A 13,014-nucleotide genomic window follows, 5' to 3' on the forward strand; every position below is an offset into this window, starting at 1 on the left:
CAGTGGTTAACGAATCCGACTAGGAACCGTGAGGTGGCAGGTTCGATCCCTGGCTTTGCTCAGTGGGTTAAGGATCCAGCGTTGCCATGAGCTGTGGTGTAGGTCGCAGACGTGGCTCGTATCCCGAGTTGCTGTGGCTCTGGTGTAGGCCAGCGGCTACAGCTCCGATTAGACCCCTAGCCTGGGAATCTCCATATGCTGCGAGAGCGGCCCTAGAAAAGGCAAAAAAGATGAAAAAAAAAAACCAAAAGGAACTCTCAGTGAGAGAATCTTAGCATTCATCTGGTCTAACGCCCTCACCTAAAAGGTGTGCCAGCCGCGTACACAGGTGATTACTGACGGTAGAAATAGCAAAGCAGTAGGACTTTGGGGTGTTGATGTGTCAAGGGCAAAAAAAGAAGAGTTCTAGGAATGTAAGAGAAGGTCTGGCCCTACCTGTGGGGAAGGGTGTCAGGTGGGCTAGAGGGCTCCCCAGAAACCCTCTTACCTAAAGGACTGAGTACAAAAAAGGAAGGAAAATTTAGAAAAAGATGAAAATGTGAGTGAAATTTTCTGAATTTCTTCTTTTTGGATCTGTCACATTCAGCACTGTGAACTCTTACTGGCAAGCTATTGTTTTTGAGGCATAGGGAGACAGAGCTGAGCATCAAAGATTTGGCCAGGGAGTTTCCTTTGTGGCTCAGGAGTAATGAATCCAACTAGTATCCATGGGGACGTGGGTTTGATCCCTGGCCCGCTCAGTGGGTTAAAGGATCTGGCGTTGCCGTGAGCTGTGGTGTAGGTCGCAGACGTAGCTTGGATCCAGAGTTGCTGTGGCTGTGGCGTATGTAGGCCGGTAGCTAGCTGCAGCTCTGATTCGACCGCTAGCCTGGGAACTTCCATATGCGGCACCTGCGGCCTTAAAAACAAACAAACAAAAAGATTTGGCCAAAGAAAGCTCCTCACCTGGGGCATTAGGGGAAGCAAAAGTCAATGCTTAACGTTTTTAAGCCTGAGAGAGAGAATTCTGCACCTTTCATTTTCCTTGGGTTGGAATAACCTTTTATTTTACTTTTCAAAAGGCTAATTTTATTTATGCAAATACATTACTGCCTTAACTCCTTGGTGAAACAAGGCAAGAGATACGTAAACACAGGAAGAGCTATTTTAGCTGGGTGGAGCACCTTCTCCAAAGTCTTTCCCAGAGTAAATACCAAGGCAAAATGCCTATAAAAATCAGTTGCCTTTAAAAGAGTGAAATTTATGGTATGCAAATTATCTATTAATTTTTGAAAAAGACATGGGGGTGGGCAGGGGAGGAAAAGAAATTGGCTGTCTCAGAACATCAGTTTCTCAAAGTGAGGCATCATCATAAATATGTGTACGTGTATATACAATGTATATAATTTTTCTGGACAGTCTGGACGACACAGGAACCATTGTTACTGTCTCGGCCAGGTGCAATACCTGGCTAAAGAGGATCTGTTACTTGGCTAGATTCTCCTGAAGCGCAAGCATCTGCTTCCAGTTCCCAGCATGGAATGCATTCTTCCCTGGACACAGCAGCCAGGAACTTGCAACAAGTTGAAAGCAGCAGCCCACACAATTATGGCCATGGTCGCCTCGCCTTATCCATCTGCTGGACCCCAGGAACAGTTCATGCCTGTCTGTAGAGGTGTGATCAATAGAGAATTTTCTCTCGTTTCCACTACTCTCGATGGTCCCACCCATGGATTCAAGGAACCACAGATGAGCTCATCTACCCTCTAGTCCAACACTGGGTCCTCCCTCGCCCCTTGTTAAACCTCTGCTTGAAAGAGAAGACTCTCCCCAGAGGAAACCTATTCTATGGTTGGACAACCCTAATTGTGGGATGCTTCCTTCCACTGAGCCAAAAATCGGCCTCATTTTATCGGCCTCATTTTATAGTGGGATGGGCCAGGCCCCAGGCTATTCAGTTTAACCCTGAGACGTCAGTTACTTCTGAGCTCTAAGCCAATTTTCCTTTTCAGACAATCACCCTTTTAAAGATATATTCCTAGCTTAGGATTTCATTTCTTAATTGGCTGTATTATAAGTGTAGGACTTCACTTGGTGTCTAATGGAAGCTTAGCTTCACAAAACTCAACTTTTTTTTGGATGTCTCAACTTTTTCTTTTGGATGTCTCAAGGCGTAAGGAATTCCTGGGGCAAACCATAGTTGCAAACTATGTCACGACTGTGGCCACACCAGATCCTTAATGTGCTGCACCACAAGGTACTTCCTAATACTTTTTTTTTTTAAACTGAAAATATATTTATTTTTGTGGTTGGGTGGCTTTTTGGTTTGTTGTTTTTGGCAAATGATGTGTGAGGTTCTTTAGAATCCCTTCCCCAGTTTTATCAGTAAAGAATTTCAGCATGCAGCTCTAAAAGAAACTCTTTAAAAAAAAAGACCAAATACCATGATCGCACTCAACAAAATTGACAGTAATTCTTGTTCAAATTTCTCTGATTGTTTCATCAACTTTTAGTTGTTTTTTTTCAGAATCCAAATTCCAAGGGCTTTCGGAGTTCTGTGCCAGGATCTGGGAAGAGACATATATATATATATATATATATATTTTTTTCCCCTTCATTATCTCAGTCTCATAAACTTTTAGTTACTTTCTTCAAATCACAATCCAAAGTAGAGTCACATTTATTTGGTTGATGTCTCTTAAGCCTCTTTTAATCTATAGGCTCCCCTCTCTTTTTCCTTGAAATTTACTGAAGAAATTGGGTCTATTTGTCTTACAGTTTCAGTCTGGAGTTTGCTTATTACATACATCCCCATGGTATCATTTAATATGTTCCTCTCTCCAAAAGATCCTTTTAAAAGATATATTTAAGGAGTTCCAGTTGTGGCGCAGTGGTTAACGAATCCAACTAGGAACCATGAGGTTGCAGGTTCAATCCCTGGCCTCGCTCCGTGGGTTAAGGATCCGGCGTTGCCATGAGCTGTGGTGTAGGCCGGCAGCTACAGCTCCGATTCGACCCCTAGCCTGGGAACCTCCATATGCCTGCCGTGGGAGCGGCCCTAGGAAAAAAAAAAAAAGACAAAATATATATTTAAATAAAATATTGACTAAAAAGTAGTATAGGTAGTGTGTGGTTTTGGCAAAGTTGTAAAGATGGTGAGCAGCCTCCCCTTCCACAAACTTCTGAGTCCAGAGATTTAGGTTCCTCTGGCTGATTCCTTCAGCATGTGGGTTCCTCCTCGAGACCCACCTCTGACTGCTGGCTTTTGTCCACTTTCTTGTTCATAACATCTGTGTTAGGAGCTGGCCTTCAAATGAAGGACCAAAATGTAAGTGTGACCACTTTGTCTCTTAGTAGCACTAGTAAAGGGATGAGTGCAATACATTTCTACAATTTTTAAGTATCGGCTTTATTTTTTCCTCATTGATGCAGAACATAGGTTACTGTAACATCAAGGTTTAGGGGGAAAAAGAAAAATCAGAAAGCAAAACCAGCCCCCAACAAACATAACACACAACCATGACACAGTTCTGTCAACAATCTAGCTTAGAAATTTCAGAAGCTTAGAAGAGGAATAAATGATTCTACCTGTGTTGGTTCTGTCCTTGGACTCATAAGATTATTTGGTATAGAACTTTTTCTTGTAAGCTTACGGTTGTATTGTTTAAGGGTATACAGGGAGACACAGCCTAGCTCACTGGGAGAAGAGCTCATGTACGCTTGGCAAGATTAAGGGTTTGGTGTTCTTCTGAAACCTGTCTGTGGTTCTGTGCTGGGTAACGACACATGCTTATTATCTTCACTCATAACGGTAGAGCCGGTGCTGTACGGTTTCACCTACTCTGTACAACTCATAGATTATAGCCATTACTCACACGTGTGCAGAATGACAAAGGACCTCCCAGTTGGTGGAGCCTCCTGCTGAGCCGCGACTGCACCAGATCTGCAGCCTGCATCATGCCCAACAAAGCTTCCAGAAAGTTCGATCGGTGCTTAAAAGGCACTAAGGAAAGAGAACCCTTCCTCATTGTTTCCCTCCTCTGTAGGAACAGAGGTCTTGCAAAATCCATGGTGACAGGTGAAAAACAGGCCTCTGTTTTTATCCTGCTCTTTTATAGTATTGTTTCTACAAGACTTGGTAAACTGTCTTTCCTATGTTTTTTTAGAGAAATGAGCATACGACAGATATGCACCTATTAAAAATTAAAATGCTTACTTGAGTGGTTTTTTTTTTTTTTGGCATGAGGGCTTTAAAAAGGCTATTAAATATACATTTAAATGCTTGGCTTCAGAGGTTTTAAGATAGAAAGGTTTAATAAAAAAATAATTATACGATATTAATGATTCAAATCTGAACAATAGCGGGGATTAGCAATTACCAAGAGAAACAAGAGGAACTAGATATTTTTGTGGGGGAAGAAGAATCTCAAAGTATATGGAACATCGAGAAAGGATTTAATTTAATCAAAATGGTTAATTTCTTTCCTTTTTTTTGGCCACCCTCATGGCACACAGAAGTTCCCAGGCCAGGGATCAAACTCGAGCCACAGTAGTGACAATGCCGAATCCTTAACTGCTGGGTCACCAGGGAACTCCCCAGTGGTTTAATGATTAATTTTAAATCTTTCATTTTGAGCCGTGTGGGTATAATTTATAACTGTCTAGTTTCACAAAAGAAAATATATATATATATTTGCCAGTTTATGGCCTGCGTAACCTTGGCTTCGGGCATCTGAGGAGATGAAGGAAGAGACTCCCTCCTGCTGTCCGTATCACTTAATCCTCTGCTGGCCTCCTCCTGTGTGTGTGACTATATCCGACAACATCTATCCTTAAAATCTATGCCAGAGATATGATTAATTCCACCCACAGCTGATGAGTGTTTTCTGGTTGTATTTCTCAAGGTAAATGTCCCCAAGAATACTATGTATAAAAGCCATATAGACGTTCCCATCATGGCTCAGCAGTAACAAACCTGACTGGTATCCTTGAGGATTCAGGTTCGATCCCTGGCCTCGCTCAGTGGGTTAAGGATCTGGCGTTGCCATCAGGTGTGGTGTAGGTTGAAGATCTGTGGCTGTGGCTGTAGTGCAGGCTGTGGCTGTGGTGCAGGCCTGCAGCTACAGCTCGGATTCGATCCCTAGCCTGGGAATTTCCATATGCCATGGGTGCGGCTCTAAAAAGGCCCTCCCCCCCCCCAAAAGCCATATAAATACATAGATGGATAGACAACAACAGACACAGACTATGTAAGCAATAAAGAGCATGTGCAGAACTAGAAACAAAACGGAGGTCCACCTCAGTCCAAGGTATGGGGTTAATTTCTCTGGCCGAGGCTCAGTTTCCCCTTGATGGGTCTTTAATGGTTCCCTCAAGTTCAAGTGGAGGTGTCGCTTTCTTCTTTTGTTAACCAAACATGCCCAGGTAGAGCTGCTTCTCTTTCCGATGGTAACTGCTGAGTTCCAACTGTGTTCGCTGAAGGTACCGCCGGACGTTGGCATCTGAGAACAGGGCAAAGAAGGCAATGAGAGACAGACCACAATTGCACCTCCAGGCAGGAGAGGCTGGTGAACACACTTCCATTTCTCAAAAGCTTTCTAAGCTCTGCATCTATCACAACTATTCTTTGTGTTTGTTTGTTTGTTTGTTTTTCAGGGCCGCTCCCGTGGCACATGGAAGTTCCCAGCCGCAGCCACAGCAACACAGAATCCAAGCCTCGTCCACGACCTGCATCACACACAGCTCATGGCAATGGGCATCCTTAACCCACTGAGTGAGGCCAGGGATCAAACCCATATCCTCACGGATTCTAGTTGGGTTCATTACCGCTAAGCCACGATGGGAACTCCTATTACAACTATTCCATGCAATAGTAAATCTCATTCATGGATACCACTGTATATATACATATATTTTTTTGTTTTTTCTATGGCCGCACTCACGGCATACAGAGGTTCCCAGGCTAGGGGTCGAATCAGAGCTGTAGATGCCAGCCTACGCCAGAGCCACAGCAACGCAGGATCCGAGCCACGTCTGCAACCTAAACCACAGCTCATGCAATGCTGGATCCTTAACCCACTGAGCGAGGCCAGGGATCGAACCCGCAACCTCGTGGTTCCTAGTTGGATTTGTTAACCACTGCGCCACGACAGGAACTCCTACCGTTGTATTTTTTAAAACTCTTGTGCAGGGCTGGGCTGGGTGCTAATTTAACAATGAAAACGAGCTTGAAGAAATAGTTATTATTAGTGCACAGCCTCTAAAGCTACTAGACATGGGTGGCAGTTCATCTATGGACTTGAAAATAAGACACAGGAAAGAACAGTGCCTCATATGTTATATCTTTATTAATTCCTAATGGCTTTCTCATTCATTGAGAGAGATTTTGCTGAGTCATTGTATGTTTGGGGACCCTCTACTTTAGCAGCTGCTCCAAGCCAGGATGCAAAATGGGAGACAGTGTTCACGGCTGAACCACCAACAGTGTCATCCGCTTCCCTGTATCCTTTTTGCCTTGGAAACCAGCCTCAAATCCTCTCTCCATAGGCCTGTCCTTCTTCGAGGTCATATCTGGCCTTAGCTGAGCCAAAGGACAAATGGATAGTTAAGCAAAGGCCAGACCCCAGCTGGAGAGTTCATTCCTTGGAATCCAGATCCTATTTTAGTCCCGATCTAAGACCTGAACCTTGAAAAACACCTGAAAACCTTTCACCAGGGGGTGGGGGAGAGTTTTTCTGGAGGATCTATCCCATGCTGCTTTCCCTCGGAGGCAAGAACACAAGTGTAGAAGGCCTGGTCGTCATACACCTTTCGAAGCTTTTTGAATTCATAACATTTTGAATTTTATACTTTGTGAAGGTATTATCAGCTATTTTAAAAATTCAATACATTGCAAAAGTAAAATAGAACACTCTCCGACAGATGTCCCCAGGGGGACAATGTTTTGTACCTACCACTTCAGTCCCCCTTTCTCTCACCTTTTGGCTGCCTGTTGACAGCAGCCGTGAGGTAGTGCTGAGCCTGGTCATAGTCCTGCAGGTGGAAAAAGGCCACTCCGGCCCGATACAAGGCCTTGGCGTTATCAGGCTGTCGTTCCAGGACTTTCTGACTGTATTCTTTCACCCGTTCATAGTTTACAGGTTCCATCTGAAGGAGACAGGCTAATAGGGCCAAAGAGAAGGAAGAGAGAAGAGCAAGGAGGGCCTTATTATACTAAGTTCTGCTGCCTAACTCAAGGCAGCACCAAACATAGAGTGATATCAACAACATTCACTCATCCAACAAATATATATATATTTTTTTGTCTTTTTGTTATTTCTTTGGGCCGCTCCTGCGGCATATGGAGGTTCCAAGGCTAGGGGTCGAATCGGAGCTGTAGCCACCGGCCTACGCCAGAGCCACAGCAACGCGGGATCCAAGCCGAGTCTGCAACCTACACCACAGCTCACGGCAACGCCGGATCCTTAACCTACTGAGCAAGGACAGGGACCGAACCCGCAACCTCATGGTTCCTAGTCGGATTCGTTAACCACTGCGCCATGAGGGGAACTCCCATTTTTTTTTTGCTTTGCTTTTTAGAGCTGCACTCGCAGCATGTGGAGGTTCCCAGGCTAGGGGTCTGATCGGAGCTACAGCTGCCAGCCTACGCCACAGCCACGCAGGATCCGAGCCGTGTCTGCGACCTACACCACCGCTCATGGCAACCCTGGATCCTTAACCCACTGAGTGAGGCCAGGGATTGAACCCAAAACCTCATGGTTCCTAGTCAGATTCATTTCTGCTGCGCCATGACAGGAACTCCCCAATAAATAAATTTAAGTGTCCACCATGTGCCAGACATTCTTCTAGCTATTGCAGAAGATGCAGCAGTGAATCAAAGCTTAACCCATGTTACAGTTTATTCAATATCTATCAAATGCCTACTATGTACATAGTGTGGGTTAGGCACAGCTATAAAACTTGAAAAGAACATAAGTGAAAATTTAACTTTGTTTTGTTGTTGTGCTTGTGGCATGCAGAAATTCCCACGCCAGAGACAACCTGAGCCACAACAGTGTCAACACCGGATCCTTAATCACGAGGCCACCAGGGAACTCCTTATTTGAAAGTCTTTAATTTGTCCAAGATCCCATAGCTTCTAGGTGGAATGAGTAAGAAATCTGAACCAAGGACTCTCTAACTCAAAAAGCATCATCATTCTTTTGTATGTATAACTGAGTCACTTTGTTGTACAGCAGAAGATAACACAACATAGTAAACAAACTATATATACTTCAATTTCAAAAACAAAAAACTATATATACTTCAATTTCAAAAACAAAAAACAAAAAACATCATGAGTTCCCATCATGGCGCAGTGGAAACAAATCCAACTAGGAACCATGAGGTTGTGGGTTTGATCCCTGGCCTTGCTCAGTGGGTTAAGGATCCAGCGCTGCCATGAGCTGTGGTGCAGGTTGCAGACGAGGCTTGGGTCTGGTGTTGCTGCGGCTGTGGCGTAGGCCGGCAGCTGTAGCTCCAAGTAGACCCCTCGCCTGGGAACCTCCATGTGCCGCAGATGTGGCCCTAAAAAGACAACTCCACCCCCCAAAAAACCCCACCAAGTTCCCTTGTGGTGAAGTAGGTTAAGGATTCAGTGTTGTCACTGCTGTGGCTCAGGTGGGAACTTCCACATGCCACAGGCATGGCTGAACCAAAAAAACCCAAAAACAAAATCATCATCACTCCGAATGTGATATAATACTTCACTATTCCCCTGGATGAAAAAATGGGACTTCAAAACACAAATCTATTAGGATGCAATGTTCAGGCCAATGTTTTGCTTTTCTGTAATCAAGAAGGGAAATGCATTCCCTGTTTCCTAACAGTGGGGACTGAACACAGAATTATTAAATCACAGTGCTGAGAAGGAAGGAGAAGCAGAGCTAATGTCCGTATCCTTCTACAACAGTGCCACCAAGTGGTCATGTGGTTTATACTTAGGTATTATTTCCCCAGGGTTCAATTAACCCATCACTGTAGCTTTATTCATTCCACAACTAGCTATGGAGCATTGACTGTGTGCTATGTGGAGCTAAGAGCAGGGGATAAAAGGAACAAGACAGACATAGACAACTTTTCTTGACTGTTCCCAGAGCACGTGGAAGTTCCGAGACCAGACAAGGGATGGAACCTGCGACATGACAGTGGCCCAAGCTGATGCAGTGACAATGCCAGATCCTTAACCCCACTGTGTCACAAGAAAACTCCATGGCCATGGCATTTCATAAATGAGCCTTTCCTGATGACTAGCTAACACTTCCATCCCTTCATTTTCTGCTTTATTCTTTTCTTTATTACTTATAGTTTTCTAATGTTACCTGTTTGGGTTTTTTTTTTTTTTTTGGTTTTGGGGTTTATTTGTTTTTGTTTTTGTTTTGCTTTTTAGGGCCACATTCTTGGCATATGGAGGTTCTTAGGCTAGGGGCTGAATTGGAGCTACAGCTGCTGGCCTATGACACAGCCACAGCAACCAGGGATCCGAGATGCGTCAGCGACCTACACCACAGTTCATGGCAACACTGGATCCTTAATCCACTGAGTGAACTTCTATGTTACCTCTTTTGTTAACTGTCCATTTTCCTTACTTGAGTTTATGTTCCTTGAGAGCAGGGATCTTTATCTGTTTCATTTTATTTTTATTATTTTAATTTTTTTCTCTTCTTAAGGCTGCACTTGTGGCATGCGGAGGTTCGCAGGCTAGGGGTCGAATCGGAGCTATAGCTGCCAGCCTACACCACAGCAATGCCAGATACGAGCTGAATCTGCAACCTATACCACAGCTTGCAGCAATGGTAGATCTTAACCCAATGAGCGAGGCCAGGGATTGAACCCGAATCCTCATTTATACTAGTCAGGTTCTTAATTTGTTGAGGCACAACAGGAACTCCTTTATCTGTTTTACTATCCTGCAGTATCCTCAGTATCCAATAAATAATTGTTGAATGAATAGAAATATTGGCTACTATAATTACTGTTATTGTTACTTGAATCTAAGAGTAGGACTGGACAGAGACGGTAAAAAAAGCTAGATTTTCACCAAATCATAACTGATGACGGTTGTAGTAAAAAAAAAAAATCATTTAAACCACTATTACAAGGTATAAAAATACTCCTAAAGTGTTCCTGCTGTGGCGCAGTGGATTAAGAGGCCGCCTGCAGTGGGTCTGGTCGCTGCGGAGGCATGGTTAGATCCCAGGCCCAGTGCAGTGGGTTAAAGGAACAAGCACTGCTACAGCTGTGGCTCAGATTCAATCCCTGGCCCCAAAACTTCTATATGCTTTGGGTGCAGCCATAAAGAAACAAACCCACGAACAAAAAACTACTCCTAATAATTTCTATGGCCTCAACTGGGACCATTAGAATATTTTAATATACTTCAAAATAATTTTTTTTCAAAATAATTTAATTAGCCTACCATGGAACAGACCTAAGAAGTCTTTCTTTCTCTTTTTTTATTCTTTTCTTGTCTTCTTACCATTTCTTGGGCCGCTCTCGCAGCATATGGAGGTTCCCAGGCTAGGAGTTTAATCAGAGCTGCAGCCGCCAGCCTACGCCAGAGCCACAGCAATGCGGGGTCCAAGCCGAGTCTGCAACCTACACCACAGCTCACGGCAATGCCGGATCCTTTAACCCACTGAGCAAGGCCAGGAATTGAACCCGCACCCTCATGGTTCCTAGTCGGATTCGTTAACCACTGAGCCATTTTTTTTTTTTTTTTTTTTAACACAGTGGTGGCATATGGCAGTTCCCAAGCTAGGGGTAGAATCAGAGCTGCAGCTGGGACCTATGCTATAACAATGTGGCAACGCCAGATCCTTAAACCACTGAGCAAGGCCAGGGATCGAACATGCATCCTCAGGGACATTATGTCGGGTTCCTAACCTGCTGAGCCACAACGGGCACTCCAGAAGTCTCTTTCTTCTAATAGATTATGCCTAGTGCTAACTCTGGAATTTATCTCTTCATTCAAGGCCAGCTGGAGATGGAAAATACTAGTTATCCAAGTTACTATCCAGCTGATTTACAGGAAGAAGGCAAGTTATCCAAAACAGCTAAGAAGGATGACTTACACCATCCGTTGAAGCAAATGCCTTCTTTCCTATATTTTCTTTCTTTCTTTTATTTTTTGGCTGTTCCTGAGGTATGTGGAAGTTCCCAGACCAGGGAGAGAACCGGTGCCACAGCAGCTCCCCAAGTTGCTGTAGTGACAATGCCAGATCCTTAACCCACTGCACCACAAGAGAATGCCCTTCCTTTCTCCCTCTCTCTCTCTAGATACACATAGTCTTTTTAGGGCTGCACAGGCAGCATATGGAAGTTCTCAGGCTAGGGGTAGAATCAGAGCTGTAGCTGCCGGCCTACACCAGACCTCACAGCAACACCAGTTCCTTAACCACTGAGGGAGGCCAGGATCACACTCATGTCCTCATGGATACTAGTCGGGTTCATTACCGCTGAGCCACGATGGGAACTTCCCTACATTTTCAATATTAAAGAAGCAAAGCCCTAAACACAGGCTCAGTACTTTATCTATGGCGTGCAAAATGCCCTAAATCTATCAGCATCCCCCATAAGTTTATCAGAAATGTAAACTGGTAGCCCCACACAAACACCTCAGACCCATAAAACTGGGCATAGCTGTGTTTTACAAGCTACAAGTCTGCAAAGCACTGCTTTATAGAAACTCAAAGTCCTACAGATTGAAAATATATCTCAATTCATGGCACAATAACTAGATGTGAGCAGAAAAGCACGTCAGTGTTTTTCCCAATGTTCTCAGATTTTCATGCGGCTGCTTTGACACTATACCCACCCTTCCGCCCTGCTCTTACCAGCCAGGTTGTTGTAGCAGTCTGTCTGGGTGGTATGCAGTACGTTTTCTTGTTCAGGTGTGAGGGCCGGGCCTTGAGGCCCTAGATTAGGAATCGGGGAGGGCATACTTGGATCCAGACCCCGCAGCTGAAGCAGAGCTCGATGGTATCCACTCACAGCATCCCGGTATTTCCCTTCCCGGTAACATTGGTTCCCCTTCTCCTTGTATAGCTGGGCCTCCTGCAGGCGCTTCTCCATAACTTTGTCACCCCGTGCTCTTGCGGAATGGGGAAGCAATTCCGAAGCTGTGGGGATAGGCGCGAAATAACCGATTTTGGTAGCCGACTTGAAGAAGCAGGAAACTATCCTTCTCCCGGAGGCCTCTCAGGGAATGAGGTTTGCTTGATTCTACTGCAGCCTCTTCCTCTCTTCTCTGCAGGTATTTTTCAATCTCTAGAAATGAAGGACAGGGAGAGGATGTGGAAATAGTAAAGCCACAGATAAATTGATTTCCTAAAGAGGTGATTCCGGGACGAAGTGATTGCATGAATTAGCGAAAGCCATACTAAGGAATTGTGGCCAGCGTGGGAACGCCGGCGGAATTTACTTCCTCCTTTCCTTTGAACAACCGCCCCCCCGACCTGGAAGTGGAAGGGAGTGGGCGGGGACAACTCCTAAAAGAGGTCTAGGGGGCTTGCCTCCCTCCCAGCTCTTTGTTTGTACCAGCAGCTGTTGGCCTCTGGGCCAAGAGTTGGGGAACCAAGGTGAATGCGGTCAGTGCACCGTAACCACAAGCCAACGGTGACGCGGCCGCAGCGCCGCTCAGCTGCAAGTGCCCCAGGTCCCGCGGCCAGCCTCTCGCTCCTTACAAATGGCCGAGCCCAAAGTCTCTCCTGCCCCCCCTCCACGCCCCGAGCTTCGGTTTACGATCCCGGAGCACAGAGAGGACTGGATCTGGTCTCCGGATAGTTTGTGTGTAAAGGTCGCGCGCGTTGCGGCATGCCGCCCAATCAGGAGCAGCCTCGGAAAAGTAATCCTGCATAAACGACCCCGCCTCCCCAGCCTCCCTGGCCGACCAACCAGAGGGTGTGTGTAGGGGGAAATCTCCCGTCAGCTTCGCCAATTGAAAAAAAAGCTGAACGATCACGGATGACCAATCAGAATTGCAGATGACGATTCAAG

At 45.2% G+C, this 13,014-nt stretch overlaps 1 protein-coding gene across 2 annotated transcripts; it reads right to left on the reverse strand.

Moving 5' to 3' along the window:
* Positions 1-5,133: 5,133 nt before the first annotated feature.
* TTC9C (tetratricopeptide repeat domain 9C) lies at positions 5,134-12,851 on the reverse strand. Of its 2 annotated transcripts, XM_047775485.1 has the most exons (4): positions 12,556-12,851; positions 11,853-12,285; positions 6,957-7,139; positions 5,134-5,480 (listed from the first exon to the last, which is right to left on the reverse strand). In XM_047775485.1, the coding sequence occupies exons 2-4, from the start codon at positions 12,088-12,090 to the stop codon at positions 5,386-5,388; spliced, it is 516 nt and encodes a 171-aa protein (XP_047631441.1). In that variant the 5' UTR covers positions 12,091-12,285; positions 12,556-12,851; the 3' UTR covers positions 5,134-5,385. The 2 variants fall into 2 exon arrangements, with proteins under 2 accessions (XP_047631441.1, XP_047631440.1); XM_047775484.1 differs by lacking the exon at positions 12,556-12,851 and having other exon boundaries at positions 11,853-12,490.
* Between the last annotated feature and the right edge of the window lie 163 nt (positions 12,852-13,014).

The sequence above is a fragment of the Phacochoerus africanus genome, chromosome 4 (genome assembly GCF_016906955.1).
Source record: "Phacochoerus africanus isolate WHEZ1 chromosome 4, ROS_Pafr_v1, whole genome shotgun sequence".
In the NCBI taxonomy this organism is placed as follows: Eukaryota; Metazoa; Chordata; class Mammalia; order Artiodactyla; family Suidae; genus Phacochoerus; species Phacochoerus africanus.